The 18,390-nt window shown below is 29.9% G+C and overlaps 1 protein-coding gene across 1 annotated transcript; it reads left to right on the top strand.

The window, feature by feature from the left end:
- Nucleotides 1–316: 316 nt before the first annotated feature.
- LOC100166928 (ATP-binding cassette sub-family G member 8) lies at nucleotides 317–17,706 on the top strand. Its single transcript, XM_001944010.5, has 15 exons — nucleotides 317–455; nucleotides 12,688–12,867; nucleotides 12,937–13,276; nucleotides 13,345–13,535; nucleotides 13,620–13,776; nucleotides 14,562–14,670; nucleotides 14,824–15,059; nucleotides 15,134–15,347; nucleotides 15,412–15,603; nucleotides 15,698–15,881; nucleotides 15,947–16,087; nucleotides 16,157–16,307; nucleotides 16,390–16,513; nucleotides 16,706–16,992; nucleotides 17,072–17,706. The coding sequence occupies exons 2-15, from the start codon at nucleotides 12,695–12,697 to the stop codon at nucleotides 17,309–17,311; spliced, it is 2,739 nt and encodes a 912-aa protein (XP_001944045.2). The 5' UTR covers nucleotides 317–455; nucleotides 12,688–12,694; the 3' UTR covers nucleotides 17,312–17,706.
- The last annotated feature ends 684 nt before the right edge of the window (nucleotides 17,707–18,390 follow it).

Genomic DNA, 18,390 nt, shown 5'->3' with positions numbered 1-18,390 from the left:
GCTGGACCGAAACCTCTATCCATTTGTTGGCAGAAGGTCGTTATCACTGTAGCCAACCGCGTCCTGTCGTTTTCCTATATGGTACAGTAGAGTAACTCTAGAGGTTAAAGACCGGTTTAGTTGGCTGCCTTGGATCGTACCTGCTCGCCGCCCTCTCAGGTACCTGGTGTGCAGGTGTCTCGGACGATTTCACACACCGCGGCAGTCCGTATCTACCGCCGCTTACCTGTCCGTCGTCTGTGCGCAATATTCCCTCCAAATGTGCTGTAAAGTCGGGTGGTCGAAAAGTGCCAATATTTTTTTTTAAAACACCGATCTCGATAATGGCGTGAGTAGCATTAAGTACTTTAATACCAAAGTGCTGCATATTAATTGGTACATGTACAAAGGCCACCATCGTAGTTCACGAGCCGTTTGATTATGGTCAGATAGCTGAATATATACGTTTTTGTGTAGTAAGTCTATTATATATAATTAGTTTATGATTGTTTCTGCCCATAGCTTTATTTTATGCAAATAATTATTACGGGTTTGTTGTTTTTGAGAGCGAAATATTATTTGAAAAAATATTGTGAACATTTAGAATGAATCATGTAGGTTTAAAGTGGTGGGTAGTACGTCACCGGACAACATTGTCATTGTTTAATATAGGTACTGCAACGGGTTGGTCAAGTCGCAGGGGCGTCCCTCCTGTCGACCGAATACAAACAATTGTTCGGTGAATGTTTATTTATGGTTTTTTTTTCTAAATGACAACGGGGCGCGGTTACATTCGTATGGCAAATCTGTAAAACAATAATAATATCATGTGGGTAGTACAATTACGAAAAAAAACGGTGACCAGTCCCGGAGGAATGCAACGCGTTGACCTCTAAACTTGGCAAGGGGCACGATATTGGGTACATTCCTAATATTATAATACCCGTTGCACTTTTCCACATAGATAAGTACGTATTGTCGTCACAGGGAGCATATCGCGTTTACGGCTGAATTTTGGCTATATTATTGTTATGTTTTTAATGTTTATTGTTCAACGTGGTCACGTATAAAGTATAGACACAATTATTGTGAAGGCTATGAAGAAACCGGGCCCACCTTAGGACGAGATTAAGCGGGCTGATGTCCAGTTGATGTCTCCAAATTTTTTTTTTTAAAACAAAGCGTTTGAAAGGCTGTATAAATAATAAATATATTATTTATTTTGAAACAAAGAACCATTGGTGTTTCATTTTACATAAAGGCATAGGTAATTATAAATCTTATAAAGGGGCTTTTCTTTGCTCAATTGTTCAAATGCAGCAAATTTATACACAGATTCATCGACCATCCTAAACAATAAATAGGTATATTATTATCTATGAATTTTAATAACATTTTACACTGTCCATCATTAATGCACCCACAAATATTATGCTTTAGTGTTACGACATTTATAAATTCGACTGAAAGCAGTTTCGTCGGTGATAATATATCTTATGCAGGTATATTGTATAATTTTATATTTGAATTACCGCTAGCTACCTACAATATCGTAATTGAATAAAAACAATTTTATTTTGTGGTGAGGGGGGGGGGTTATGTAAGAAATTAGGTGACCTTAACTGACCAAAATAAGGCATTTCAAACAAAATTTTGGGTTGATGCTTTAAATAATATATTACTTATATATGTTTTAGAAACAATTTTATGTTTTAATTTTTACTTGGTAAACAATTTTAATTTTAAAAAGGTAAAAGTAGAACGGCTGCAGGCTCATTTATGCCGATATTTATGACTAAACACCATATTAATTTTTGTATTGATACTATTGGAATAATAATTAACAGAATTCGTGTTTTACAAAACTATAAGGTCAAATAGGTACACAAATATTTCTTACTATTTTATGCCTATAAATATCAGTAGATTTATCATTCATACTTCATATTAAATCATTAGTATCTATACAAATATATAAATTGATTTATATATATGTGTGTGCTGTGTACATGTGTAATTGTAATGCATCCATTAGGTAGGTGTATAGGTTTTGTTTTTACTCGTTTAGTATAATATGTTTACGTATGGTCATGTGCACCTATTTTAAATGTGACACTTGACATTTCATATTATTATATACAATATTTACTTCCACTGAATAGATTATACATACCTGTTACCTACCCATTACAGACAATAACATTTTACATTTCCAAAATATGTTCATAACATAGTAGTTTTAACTATTGTAATATTTGTAGGTATACATAATTGAAAGTTTTTGAATTATTATGCGGGTAATAATAACCAAATAATATACTAACAGGTACACTGGTACAGGTATGATGACATTTATATAAAAAATGTATGTTTAAGGTCTTATCAATATTTACATTTATTTATCTATACACATTAAAAAGTAAAAACAATAGTAATGTATTAACTTAGCGGTTCCCAACCTTTATTTATATCCACGTAAAACCTACACAGTTTGAACATTTTCATGTACTTACCACTTGACCAAATAATATTTTTTTTATGCTTATCAAAAATGTATATGTTATTTTATATATTTTATGGAATTTTATTTTATTAGGAACTACAAAATTATGATAATAATATAAGCATTTAATGAATAAAAAGAAAATGAAATATGTACAATTGTTATTTATATTACCTATTATTAATACCAAATAATATTTAATGTGAATTAATGATCCGTTCCATTTTTTTCATAAAGATAGATTTTCTTAGCGTACCACAGGTTGAGAAACTCTGTATTAACTTATTCAACATAAATTACATATTATAAGTAAATAAGTAATAATTAGTTAATTTCTTTAACAATTATGTTCAAAACGTATTTAATATAAATTAAAAACATAACTTTAGATCGTTGTTCAATAAAGATTGAATGTATTCATGGCCCATGGCCCATGGGATATTCAAGGATATAATAAATATATGGTTTTACAGTAAATTTTACAGATATTAAAAAAAAATCATTTTGATTAGTATTCTCAAATATTTCTAGAACGTGTATTTGTATACTTGATCAATTTGAGGATCTTCCGATCTGGTTATTATCATTATATTTATTATGTATTTATGTGTATAATATACATATTTTTTACATATATTTTATACATATTTTCTACGCATTTGAAGTTTTGAGACAAAATTGAGATTATCATTAAGTGTCAAGGCACTGTTTGTTTTTTCTCTCTGGCAACATAGACAAAACGCTTTTACGCAGAAACATTTTTTTTATGCTTTTAGATATTCTTAGAATAAAATTACCCATTACAAAAACGATAGAGAATAATGTTGTTGAGGGTATGACATTTCAATATTCAATTTGAAACAATTTAAATATAATTCAAATTAAATTAAATTTTTTAAATTTGAAAGTCGAATACAACGTCAAATAGTAATAAAATATTAAACCAGTATGGCATACCCTTTAAAAATGTTATCCTCTATAATTATGTAATAGGTGATTTTACTCTAATAATATTCAAAAATCATAAGAAAAACGTTTTATCTACGTTGTGCGTTGGTCTGAGAGAGAAAACAAATATTGCATTGACATCCTCTTAAGAATATAATATAAAACATAAATTCATAATATAATACATTGCTATTTTTTGCATTGCAGTTTTACTGTTTTTATATAATTTATTTTATTTTTAGTTTTTACAAAATCTGACCATGATCTAATTTATATAGTATTAATATGCATTAAAAATGTCAATCAATTAAAAAAGGTGGACAAGTGGATACTGATCTGCTGTACAGTAGTTGTAATGGATGTGTTATATTTTAATACAATGATAAACCATTGTATACGAAAAACGATTCTGAGTGGTTAGCGTCGTTCTTATAATATTATTATTTTTTATTCGTTACTATGTTTATAAACAAATCGTTGGAAATTAAAATCCCATTTTTAGTGGTTCTTCATAATCTGTCGGTAGTTTTTCTCGATGCTTTCTAAAATTACTTGGGATTTAAATGTTGACCTCTCTAAAATACCAACTAGGTTCACTTTTCTATCAAAAAAGATGCTGATCTCAAAAATCGAAGCTTGCTTACTATCCGAAATGTTGCTGACAGAAAAAAAACACACATCATTGTAAAACCAATACATTCTTTCACTCCGCTCAGAATCTACAATCAAATTAAGTTAAATGTAGAGAGAATTCAATATTTATCAAATATTATAAAAAGTAAAATAACAACCTTATTATACATTCTAGTATTATACTATTATTATGGCCTATAATACTTACAAATATTACATTATTCCCTCACGTAATACATTTTTCATTATAAACGTTCACTTAGTATTGAAATACAAGGATACGGTACATACCTATAGAAATAATATCATACAGTTATTATTATGAAACCTAAATTTATAATCTCATGATATTTATTTGGGTAAACGTAATATTATAGGTATATAGTTAAGGCATTAAGCCATGATCAAGATTTCTATACAAATAGTAGGTTCACATCAATCATTGAATATGTATGAATTTGAAAAAAAAACAGTTTTTAAATTATTCCACAAACCTATTCGGCAATCTAAAAGTTTACAGTTTGTTTTTTTTAAATAAATATTTAGCGTTATTCAGAAATGCTTGAACGAGCACACAATAGCAATTGAAAAAAAACATAGAGATAAAAAGTGGGAGTTGATATATGCACTATTCGCTTTTGAGTATGTTACAATTATTTTTAATTCAAGTGAATAGCATTTATTTCGTGGTAACTTCAAACTATTAAGAAGTTTTAGAAATATTAAATGCCATGAAGCTTTATTTACACGATTTCAAAATTTGAACAGTTAAACTATACAAAAAATAACAATAATATAGTAAATGAAAATCATAAGTGCATTTATTTATTACATTGCGAAGAAAAACAAATATTAACCAAATCATTTCTATTTAATTTAAAAATTATGTAATGGATGTTTAATAAAAAAATCATTTGATGTAAATATTATACAACACCCGCTGTAAATGAACATTATAATTTATAGCTGAAATAAAATTGTAAGTTATTTCATATTTTTTAGTTTATTTATACTCGTCATGGCTTGTGAATTGTGATTAATTTTTTTACCTTCATCACGGTTTTTGGATTCTGAGCGGAGCGATGAATGTATTTTTATAGTTACACTTAGAAGTTATAATAACAAAATGTCTTTTGATTTTAAGTTAAAAAAATATTACTTTTGAACATTGAAACAATTGAAACGCAAAATGTATCTAATGCGACTATTCATGTATTATTATTTTTTTTATTTTGATCTAAAACAAAACATCGGCAACAACGGATATTGGTTGTTGCTATTATCATAATTGCATTTATTTTTTTAATGTATATTCTTAATTATAATATTTAAAAATTAAATTAAATCGAACAATTTGATTCTCTTAAAAGAGTTAAAATTTGGTAGGTGGTGTCTGCGTTCGGTCCGAGTGTTGCGTCTAGGGTATTGGGAATGTTGAGTTTGTCGAGTTCCTCTGTGTACTGGAGGCATTCTGTAAGGATATGGCTGACTGATAGTTCACAAGTACTATTATACTAATTATTATTGTACATACATTGTGTGTATATGGCTTTTGATGATTATATTATACATATAACCGTGGTTAATATGCTATTCAATTTACAGAATTGAATATCTTTAATTATTTTATATTCGTGTACCTACCAATCTGTATACGGCTATTATTAATGTATGAATTGAATTGTAAGACTAATCGATTTTCTAGTTTACAAATGAACATTAATTAAGGTTATAGATCTATTATATAACAGGTCATTGAACGATCTGTGTCCAAGAATGTCATCGATTCCACGGTCAAAGACGTCAATTTTGTGATGATAATCGATTCTACAAGTTTGTGTTTTTTTTAGGTCTGTCCTTGACACGGATATAAAAAAGATCATTCTGTCGTTTGTCATTTAATTTTAGTTTTTGTCTTCTTTTCTTTTAACCATCGTCTTGGCGAGATATTTCCATAGCGTGAACAATCGCTCGGAAGAGAGCATTGGCATGTATTCCTGTGGTGCAGATATATGTATATCGTACATATATATATTATTATTATATTATATATACCGAAACAGATCTCGTTCCCAGGATCGTTCTAATTAGCCTCGAAAATGGCCACTGAATGCTATTAACGAGAAGAAAAAAAACGCCAATTGTTTGGTTGGGAACGAAATTATATAGTACCCATTCCTAGTACGAAAAATTCCAGGACATTATAGTGGGAGATGTATTATAGTATAGGGCGCACTATCAATGTACAATCATATATAATAGGTTTGTGAGAACGGTACTTTCGTGTGTATATTTCGTATGAATATATATAATATGTACCTATATACCTATATACCTACTGCAACAGACAGTTGAAATAGAGTCAATCAAACGTGATCATATCTATATATATTAACAGTATAGACCAAAGTGGTCCACGGAATTGAGGAATACAATTTGTTTTATATAATATATTATTATATAGGAGAATTATAAATTTTTTTAACGATTCTATTATAATGGTTTTGACAATATACATAGGTACACGCGTTGTTTGAAAACCTCGAGGCACCATATATATTACGTATATATTGTTAAATGATTATTGATTTCTTCTTGTTTACGTTTTAAATTAGTTATTTGTTGAATTACAAATAAAAAAAACAACGAAATTAAATGTTATATTATTTACGCAACAAAGGTCGATAACCTCTCAATAGTTTTAAAAATACAAATCGCACGCTATTATTCCGTACCTATAGATGGGGACTGTTATAAATAAAATATTTAAACGGTATTCTAATTTTTTTTAACCATGAATGTTAAATCAACAACAAATGAACAAGAGATTGGAATCAAACAACTTGGCACTTGTTTTACAATAGTACCTAACCCATACAAACTATGCCAAACATTGTAAACATTGTTTGAGTTTTGGATATAAAAATCTAAACATATTACTATTTAAATTGCATTTAGTAAACTCATCCCTGTTCACTTTTGATATATACGTATAGGTATTGTATATCTATACCTACAATACCTACTAGATACTCAGGCAATGGTTAATATTTACCGTGCTGTCGACTATATATCGTCACTAAATTGAATCAATTGTTATACTACCTACATCAGTAATTAGTAAAATGTACCCAGCTCTAGAAAATGTGTTTACATACATAACAATATAGGGACACATAATTCAATTTATATAAAAAAATAATTTAATGATATTTTTAATTTCGATGATCTCATCAAAAATATGTAAAGTAAAATTTAATATATTATAGAATATAGTTTTGACTTTTTGAGTCTGTGTTACTTAAATCACATTAGTTTCTAAGTAATTACAATTTTTGAATACAATTGATTGATTTTATACTCAAAATTATTAAATTTGGTAGGTACTCGATCACACAGGATATTTTATATGATAATATTAAATAACAGTCGTTATTCATTAAATATTCTTGATATAGTCTCGATCATCAAAATATAGTATATTGACCAGTGCCCAGATATCACATCGGAGACGACCATGACATAATATTAGCCACTATAGGCATTCAATTATACATAATATATTAATATTATACTCGAGATTCGCGCGAGTTGTCATCTTATTAATCTAAAACTGAAATATGTACTATTTTATATAATATATTGGGTATATTGTATGCGATATATCGATATTTAATCAACTTTATACTGAATTTAACCGAGTTTATTTAGCTTTAATACTTGCTAATATTATTTTGTTTATTGTAAAGTATCTATCAAACTGATACACTGTAAAAAAATTCATATCACTTTACTTATATAGTTTAATGCATTAGGACCATTAGGTACACATAATATAGAACATCCCATATAGTTAACATTTAATGATTATAACCTATATAATTCACAATACTAATAATGTATATAATATCAAAATATACTATATAATATTATACCTATACCTATTATTATAAAGTATAAACATTAAAATATTAAATATTACAACCTATTTATTTATCATCGCTCATATAGGTACCCGCCCATAATTAATATATTAATTATATGTACCTATAATCTTGTTCATATAGTAGCTAACCAGACTTTTTTTTTTTATCAACCCACTACAACTTAGGCCATTGGGTGGTTGTTTAAACTGTGGAGGAGGGTACTGTAGATTTTAGTAAACACGTGTGTTTTTTGGATTTGGCAGAATTTCAATTGGGCACCCGTAGGTTTCCACCATGCCCTCTTGGGAGATAGTAGCCTTTCTCTCCAAACAGATGTCAGCCCAAAGAGAAGTGCCGCCCGTGAACAAGATTCGAACCGGCGACGGTGCGTGTCGCAACCAACGTCTTGGTCTACTCGGTTACTCCGTCTCCCTCTAACTAGACTATTTTACATTATAATATGGATGAATCCGGTATAATAGGGTTACTTGTTAGTTATTACTTGTTAGTATAATATGTAGGTAATCGCACTAATCAGAGATAATCGCTATAATCATAAATCAATATTATCATTATCAGACAAACGGTTGCTATTTTTCTACGAGGTGCTCTAGGACTGTTTTCTCGACAAATTTAAATTAAAAAACCGTATAATTATGAATAAATAAAAATTGAAATCAATAAAATAAATTATTTTTTATTGTTTGCTGTCACAAAACAAATTTGTATTAAGGAAATACAAATAATAATAGATACAAATAAAAATGTTTTATTCATAGATCATAAAAACCAACAGACACATTGATCTTCATTGTCTGTAATTTCTTATTAGGTATATTCAAAATCAAAAACAGGATCTGGCTTTATGAAGTATGTTTATTGTTTTACTAAAAGAATCATTACACTTAATAATGGATATTAAGCAAACTAACACATAAACATTAAACATTATAAATATTTCGCATAAACTAAATAGTTGTTAGTACTTAATTAAATAAAATATTAAATAATATTTTTTTATACTCGTATTTACTTTATTATAATTTAACTCTTTTAAATGGATTTTTTAGCCATTATTATAAAGTAAGTACTTGAAATACAATTAAAACAAACTATTGTATAAAAATGATCCAAAAACGTTAATTATAAAGTTAATTATTTATATGACATATAATATTGTACTATTGTAGGTCCCAAAATTGTCTCCGAATAAACTATAGGTACAGACATACAGCTGTTATTAGAAGTAATATCTAAAAAGGAATGTTATCATTTTATCAGATATTCAGATCACGTTAGGTATTTCAATTTAATAATAAAAAGTAAAATAGTTGTGGAGAAATTAGGTGTAAAAATACAAATGTTGCAAAAAAAAAAGGAATATAGGTATCTGGTTTGGTATGTATAAATAATGCATTTAGATAGTTAAAGATACAAATAAATTACCTACTTAATTATTTTTAAATCTATTCTTCTCTTTCACCTGTTCATTGATGGTTATTGATCTGCGATGTTCAATTATAAATAATTGAAAATAATCTAACAATTCTATAAAAGTGATTGAATTGAAATAAGCTAAGTATACCTGTACGTGTTTCCATTTTTAATTTTTATAATTGTATCCAGTGAAGGCTGAAAAGTTGATTAATATATTCTACAGAATTCTGATAAAAAAATCGTATACTATCTAATACGGTTTTTAGGTATGTAGGTATATACACTGAATTACTGTCATTAAATTTAAGAAACTATAATGTGTAGGCACTAGACACATAATTATAAGGAAACTTATAATACAACGTTATACCATAATATAGATACTTTATGTAAAAATGTAATCAAATAGTTTTTGATTAAGTAACTTCTAGATACGAAAGAATGATAGAATAACTTCAATTGTGCTGTACTGCTGTCTTATACTTTCGTTTGCACAAACGATATAATTTAGAAAAAATGAGTATAATGACATCACGATTTTATAGTAATGAACAATAGAATCGTGTAAAATATAGTACACTATAGCATAACCTAAGTAGGCAGAAAGATAACATTTATCGCTTTCAAAACCTTCGGTCGTACCTAAGTATATAACTTGGGGAAATATATAGTGTATTTTAGCAATAGGATTTATGGTAATCTGACACTCGTCCAAGCTTGAAGCCTAAGAGAAAGCCATTATCATAAAAAAAAAATTAATTTTCGATGAAGTTGAATATATTATAATGTCGGGAAATTTTTTGGATAAACTGAGTATTATATTGATAAATTATAATACCACTAGAAAGACCGGTTTATGTGGTTAATGGACGATTAACCGAATGATGGCATACATGATTTGAGTTCAAGTACATTCTTAAAAGAAGACATTCATGAACGTTTGGTCAATGAACTTCAAATAAATAATAATACAAATATGTTAAATTAAGTAATTATATGTTAAGTTTAGAACTTTTACTTCTGAATTTTACATTTTAATGTAGTTAGAACCTTAAAAAATAATGTTTTGAATATTTACAATCAGCGCTACGTGGTATTTATAAGTAAAGGTTGGGTATTACTATTCTTTATTGCTGAGTCCATCTTTGTGCTTCATTACAAATGCATTAATTTTTTTGTTAATAGAAGATCGTTTTTGTTATATGAAAAAAAAATATACTATACATATACTATGTATAATATTATTATATAATGATGTCACACCGGAATCAAATTGTTATTGGCGACGTTTAACTTTTCAATTGTCATCATTGTAATTGATTGTTCTGTTCGATAGTGTTGGTACGTGAGCAAAATGATAATAAGAAGTGTGTAGGTATGTAAAGTTTAAGAGGATGTATTTTTATTTATTTTGACGTGAGACGCCGCTGGTGAAGTGGTCGGGCAACAAAGAATTTTTTCGACTAATTTTGAACGCACGCGGACTTGTCATCGTAGAATATTTCCGTAAGCGATTATGGACCACACACCGTACCTATATAATAATATACACCTATATTTACCTCTATACATAGTACATAGATACTATATTTCGTTCTGTTCGGATGAACATGTACAGCCGCCGTCATCCCGTCGAGATCGGAAACAAAGTTTTATACCGCTTGCCCGTCGTCACGTCTATAGTACGACAGCGACCGTATACCATGACTGCAGAGTATATTATTATTATTATTTTTGTTGTTGTTATTATTTTAACATAATATATATTATTGCCAGGTGGTCTATAGGTCCCGTCACGGTCGTCGAGCGTATATAGTTCATCATCACGGCTGTCTGATATCGGTTGTCGTCGTCGTTATTGTGTTAATGAACGATGTTAAATTGTTCGTGTATACACACAGACGGGAGGGAATAGAAGAAAAACAAATTAATAATTGTATCAACGTATAATATGTATCGTACGCAACGGTAGTACTTTTACATATACAATATTTTATATAAAATATATATTATAGTATTATACATTTATACGGCTTGTGTGTATGTATAAACGGGTTTCGATCGTTTATACACCGGTTCTAGGCTAGTAGGACTGCATCAGTAGTTGTCGGATGTCGCGCGTGCCGACTGCCCGACCAGTTATTTTGCTCGCATTATTATCATCACCGTCGACGGCATTTTCCGTACATCCATCTACGTATAATATAATAATAATAACTGGGACAGACTAGCGGCGGTGCGAGAGATCGACTACTTTCCTCGCGCCGTACGAGATTCCGCGCGCGTATTACTCACGATGTTGATTATACGATTTCCTGTTGCCGACCGTCTGTTCTTCTTCCATCGAGCTGTATATCAACTGTCATTTGGCAGCATAACGCGTACTGAAATGAAAAAATTGCTTTACCTAGCTATATTTTGTAATTTACTCTCGTGGTGTACATACCGTGGAGCAGGGAGCTGGGTCAGGCTGTATAGGTATAGATATAATGATCCAGACGTAATTTTCAGGTTCGACGGCCGAATCTTTTATTGTAGCTAGCTCGCGTTGGCGCTTCGTCTGCAATGTATAATACACGTACAATAATATAATCCATCACAGCCATCGTCCACTGTGAGCTTTATAATTTATTGCTGTATAGGTATACGGCTAATGGATTTTACACGTGTAATGCGTAGGTATCCATAACGTCTGAAGATTACAATTTAATAATCCGTGATGGGATTACAATTCGATTTCGATAACGCTGAGCATTGTGCCCTCTATAGACTTCGTGTCGCGTATTTTCCTATCTATATATGAAACCACCGCAACTACCGTCATCCGGTCATTCTGTGTGCCACCGCGCATTACGCGGTTTAAATAATATAATATAGAAAGTTGATCATGACCCGACAAATATAATAGCAAATTAATCGTAATTTTGCTTACGAAACATTAGGCTTTTTATGCAATCTCGTATACAGTTTTTCCTCCGTTATTATCGTTGATGATAACAAATGTTTAGCAATCACCATATCCGGTGCAGTTCGAATCGGTCTTTTAATCATTTGTGTCAAGTATATGCGTTTAATTAATACGCTATCGAATGATCATTGTTTCAGGCCGAATAGAATGGTCAAGGGTGCGATGTTGGTAAATTAATATAATAATAATATTATTATTGCATTTCTTTATTTGGGAATCTTAATGTTTAGTTGTCGTTTGAGCTGATGAACACTGTTTTTATTTCATTCTCATAAATAGTTTTAATTTCCCAGAACCAACATGCCGGGCCCGAGAAGGTTTAGTAGTGGTGGAGTAGGAGGAGGAGGTCAAGCGTGGGAAATGGGTGAACGACGATATTCTGTAGCTGGTACAGACCCTCATTTAAGCCACCATGCGGTCACGTCAATGGGACCACCAGCATCTGAAGATCTTCACGCTTGGAGTATTTACAGGTAAATGTCTCTTTGAAAACATTTTATATTCATTATATTATATGTATATATACATGAATATTTTTTTAGGCAAAATTTAAATTCTGATTTCACGGACTCTGCTCTTGGATCGAGTGAGAAGTCCCCCCTACCATATGGTAACTTTCAGTTGCGAGAATCTACTGTGCAGTCCATACTCAGCCATCCACGATACGGTCCAAAATACGATGTACACAAATCGCCTCTGAGTTCGAATATGTACACGTACCTCAAATTTGGCTTACCCAGAGTATTTCCGCCTAACAGTCGTAGGGATGGATCTAGTGGTTATGACTCGAGTGAAGATGGAGCAGCTATACGAAGTCAAAGACCTTATACGAGAACTAGAAGTGATCCGGACTTTTGCAACCATGCAATTTACCACGGCGGGGTAGGCATAATTTATTATTCAAATTAGAAAACGATTATTAATTATCGCTTATGAAAATTTTTTTTTAGCCTACTTTACAAAGACATCACCCAGGTCGCCGAGGAAAAAGTATAAGTGAAGCTAATTTACTCGCACCTCATGGATATCCTATTCGACAAGAACTTCCAACAATGCAGCGGAGGAGCGTACATGACTTGCGAGCACTGTCCGAAGTTAATCATCATCATCATCATTACACTAATCCAGCACATCATTATAGGTACTTATACTTCGATAATATGCTTAAACTGGTTTACATCAAATAACTAAAAATGTACTTTATTTTTTGTTGTTTCTATAACAGTTCTCACCATTTAACGAGTGGTCGGCCCGCTTCCATAGCTGTTGTTGGTACAACAGCTACTACACCTAGAGATAGGAGTATTAGTATGATGAGCAATTTAAGTCCAAATCGATCAGATATTTACGGACAACCTGCAATTGTTTATCCATATCTTCAGGTAAAATATTATTATTTAGGATTACTAGGATTTAATTACAAATCCTATTTTTTGCAGATACTTTTTTATAAAATAAATGTTTAATAATTAAAACATTATGTTTATTAGCAAAAATTTTTAATTATGTGTGTTCAATGGTACTTATAAATTAATTATATTCTGGGATTTAGTGTGGCGCTGTGGCTAATGTGTTTTACGGTCAAGCATCGTCCGGCGTCACTAGCTCCCTCCCGGGTTTTTAGTAACGAATCTTCGCACCACGACAATACGTATTTCTAGAACCAATCGTAACGACGTAACCCCCTACAAAATGCTAATGGCCATATAGTTGCCGATGCATTAGTTCAATGAAAAAAATAAATGATAGAATTGCTTAATAATCAACACTCAACATATTATCGTGATTGATTTTTACGTACATAATATGAATTAACTTTGGAGGCACTGAATAAATATCGTACTGTTATTTTAAATGAAATATAACTGTCTCTACATGCCTAGTGGTTTAATAAAGCAATTATTTTGAATGATGTTTCACTTTCATGTTACACACTCTGGTGAATTGTTACCTATACATAATTTTAAAATATTTATTAAACATATCCAAATTATATATTATTTATATGTTCAATGATACAAAAATATTATTTTGCTTAAAATACTCTGAAATTAGTTGAAACATGAAGCTAAAATGAATTGAATATGTATATATAGGATATATTATAGGTCCAAACATTTTATAAAAAGTAATGACTAATGACACTATTATGTAACTTGAATTTTAGGTAAGGGGACTAGAGGTGCCTGGAAGCTCAGATGGAAAAAGGCCAAAAATTCAGGGGATTTCATTTGAAGTTCAAGCCGGTGAAGTAATGGCCTTTATGATGACATCTGGTACATAAAACTTATTTCATTTATATTTGTATTGATTTATTTTAAAAATGTACATATTTTTATTTATTAAGAGTTATATTTTATAATAATATATTAATATACTCCATATTAACTAGTTTTTTAATCAACCTGGTTTGTATTTGTTTTTTTTAGAACGAGAAGGAGAAGCTCTTTTAAGTAGCCTGGCAAATCGTCATCCGTGTCAAGTCCAGCATATATTGCTTAATGGCCAAAATATTTCTATTTCTTCATTTTCTAAACATATTGCTTACATACCCGCTGAAGCTAAATTAGCTCCTAATTTAAGTGTAGCACAGACTTTAGCGTTTTATTCTCATTTACGGAAAGCTCCTTTACGTGCCATACCAAAAGTATCCCAAAACGATCAAGTTCGTATATTATTCATATTAATATAAATTTTACACATATGTTATATTATAACTATACTTAATTTCCACTTTAGATGGGAGTACTTATTGAAGAGTTGGGTCTAGGACAAGTTTTAAATACCAATGTTTCTGAACTAACTGCCTCTGAAGCCCAAAGATTAAGTGTAGCATGCCATTTAATGTCTGATGCAGAAATTATAATGCTTGATAGGCCAACCGTGACAATGGATATATTCGACACGTTCTTTCTAGTTGAATTTCTTAGACAATGGGCTGCTGGTGCCCCAAGTAAATAATTATAACTTGTATATAATTATAATAAGTAAATAAATAAAAAGTTTAATTACTTTAGCTGGTGTGAATCCGCGTATCGTAATGGTGACACTGCAGCCTCCTACTTATGAAATATTTACTATGGTTTCAAGAGTTGCATTAATATCTGTTGGTCATTTAATGTATTCTGGTCGACGCAGAAATATGTTGCCATATTTTTCATCGGCTGATTATCCGTGTCCAGCTTTCAAGAATCCTTCAGATTACTATCGTAAGTCATAAATAAATAGCAAATAGTTAATGCATTATAAATTATTTTATAGATTAAACATTAATATATATCTAATACAAATATATATTTTTAGTTGATTTAGTCACGCTCGATGATTTATCAGCAGAAGCCATGTTAGAGTCAAGTCAAAGAGTTGAACAGCTTGCGGATTTATTTAGAAGAAGAGTTGAACCTTTACCAGACCCTGGACCGCCAAAACCTTTGCCAGGAAAGCCGCGAACTGCCATTGTGCCAATACAAATTGTCGCCATAATATTGTATGATACATATGGCTGTAAATTCATATAAATAACTAATACAATATTATGTTTTTATTGTTTAGACGTCACATGGCGTATTCGCAGCCCAGGAGTAGTTTACGATGGATTTCTAGGTTTTTTATTGCCGGTATATTGTCAATAATTTATGGCACAATATTTTCGGACATTCCAGCTACGGATCCACAACTTTCATTTGGTGACAGGTATAATTTTATTGTTTATCTTCGAACCCAGTAAAAGGATGATATTTTATTTAATTAATTGTTTTTCAGAATGGGGTTCTATTACAGCATTATGATAATTGGAGCACTGCCACTCATTCTACAAATTGCATTAAATGATACACATGGAAATGACCGTGATTCCATAGAAAGTGATATTGCAGATAATTTATACAGTCGATTTGTGTACATCGTAACGTCAGTGAGTAAAACGTATTCGTAATATTTATCAATATTCAATAATATAATATTAATGTAATTATAATAAATACAATTTTTATTAGATTTTCTGTAGTATTCTTCCCTCAGCTTTAATCTGGATAGTATATTCTGTGCCGGCATATGCCATGTCTGCTCTCTATCATGATTATGATTTATACAACTCGGAACCATTTTTTGCATATCTATGTGAGTATATATAAATATTTCACTGTATAGAAAGGTTAAAAATGTTTTTATAAGAGGGTACATATACCTATTGAAGGTATCATACAACATTTCTACTTTCTAGACTTAATTTCAGTTTACCTTTAATAAACAATCAATTACAATAATGTGCGATTTAAAAATATTTGGTTTTCTAAATTTTATATTTTATAGTGAACGTTGCGATTCATATGAGTTCCGTACAGTTAATGGCAACAGCGATAGGGTACCTGATGCCCGACCGTCTCAGTTCATCGGTGTTGACAACCATTACTGTTCTTGTGTCCGGCGTAATTAGTGGTATACTACTGAATTTTGCTGATCTTAAGAAAATACCTGGTGTTCGATTTCTTTCGACTTTTTCACCGACTAGGTATTTTATGTTGCCATTATTAAAAAAAGACCATAGTCATGATACACTCTCTTCACTCGCTTCTACCCTTGTGTGTCGTAACAAGCAGGTAAAAAAATAACGAGTTAAATTTTACCCAATGATTTATTATCAGTTCTATAATATTCCTATACTTGATAATTTTTTAGATCCAACATCAAGACATAATAGTGCAATTACCATGTCCAATCCCGAATGGTACTGCAGCCCTAATTCACCACGGTCTATTGACACCGGCGGTGGAGCCATATGTGTTATTCACCAACAAGGACTCATTATCAGCTGGCCTCTATTTATGGGGATTTTTCGCTTTAATAGTAGTATTTTTCTTCATAAGTATCAGTAGGTTTTGTAACAGGTTTCACAAAGTTTCTCGTCCACAAAGATAACCAAGGACATTATTATTAGAATGTAAACTTTTATTTTTATTTACAACAAATTAGACATAGATAGAAAAACAAATTTTGTTTGAAAATACGAGGTATTTTTTTATTATAGTTTTGTTAATACCTATACTATATTGTTAGAGTCGCTGTTTAAATATGTATTTAAATATTTTATGAAATTCATAAAAATATTATGTGATATGAATGTTATGACGGAAATCTGTCATTTTATATTATATTATTATTGTGTCAAGTCAAGTGCTAGATCAAATTAAAATGTACAACGAATAGTTAAATTATTTACTGTACGTAGAATGTGTATATACTATATTATAATATAAAAGATATCTGTATTAGTAAATTACCTAGGTCAAATAAACCCTATATAAATTACAGAATTTTAATGATTCATATAAATCGCTCAATTTTCTTTGATTTTATGAACAGAATCAACATAAACTATTAGTAAACCTATGTAATTTTAAATACAATTTAATAATGTATTTCTATATTAACTACCCACTAGCTATTAATATATTATTAATTAGAATTATTTAATAAGTACCTACCTGTATAATTAAATATTAATTGATTTATGTTAATATTATTTATTTGTATATAATTTAAAATTGCTCACAACAAAATAATATATAATATAATATATTATACAAGGTGATTCATTTAACAATAAAAACTCATCTCAAATAGTATTAATGTTTTTAAAAATCTTTTTTTAGATAATTTGAATTTATTAGCAAAATACCATTTTTTTAAATATAACAGGTACATTTTTAATTTTATATTCATAAGTTGAATTTTTTTTGAGAATTTTAAAGTATATTAATCAATTTTTTGAGTTGTTAATTAGTTATAAGTGACAAGTTATAAGTATCTAATTAAAGTTTTGATGAGCTTATATGTAAACCTTAAGTACCTACTAATAACAAAATATACTTATCGTTTGAAATTTAATTATTATATATACATTAAAAAATAAATATGCTTCAGAATACAAAATTTAAAATGTATGTTGTCTTTCAAAAAATTGAAAAAATTAAAAATAGAATAAAAATATTTTTTTC

Source organism: Acyrthosiphon pisum, chromosome A1, assembly GCF_005508785.2.
Source record: "Acyrthosiphon pisum isolate AL4f chromosome A1, pea_aphid_22Mar2018_4r6ur, whole genome shotgun sequence".
NCBI lineage: Eukaryota > Metazoa > Arthropoda > Insecta > Hemiptera > Aphididae > Acyrthosiphon > Acyrthosiphon pisum.
This window is presented reverse-complemented; position numbering and strand designations above follow the sequence as displayed.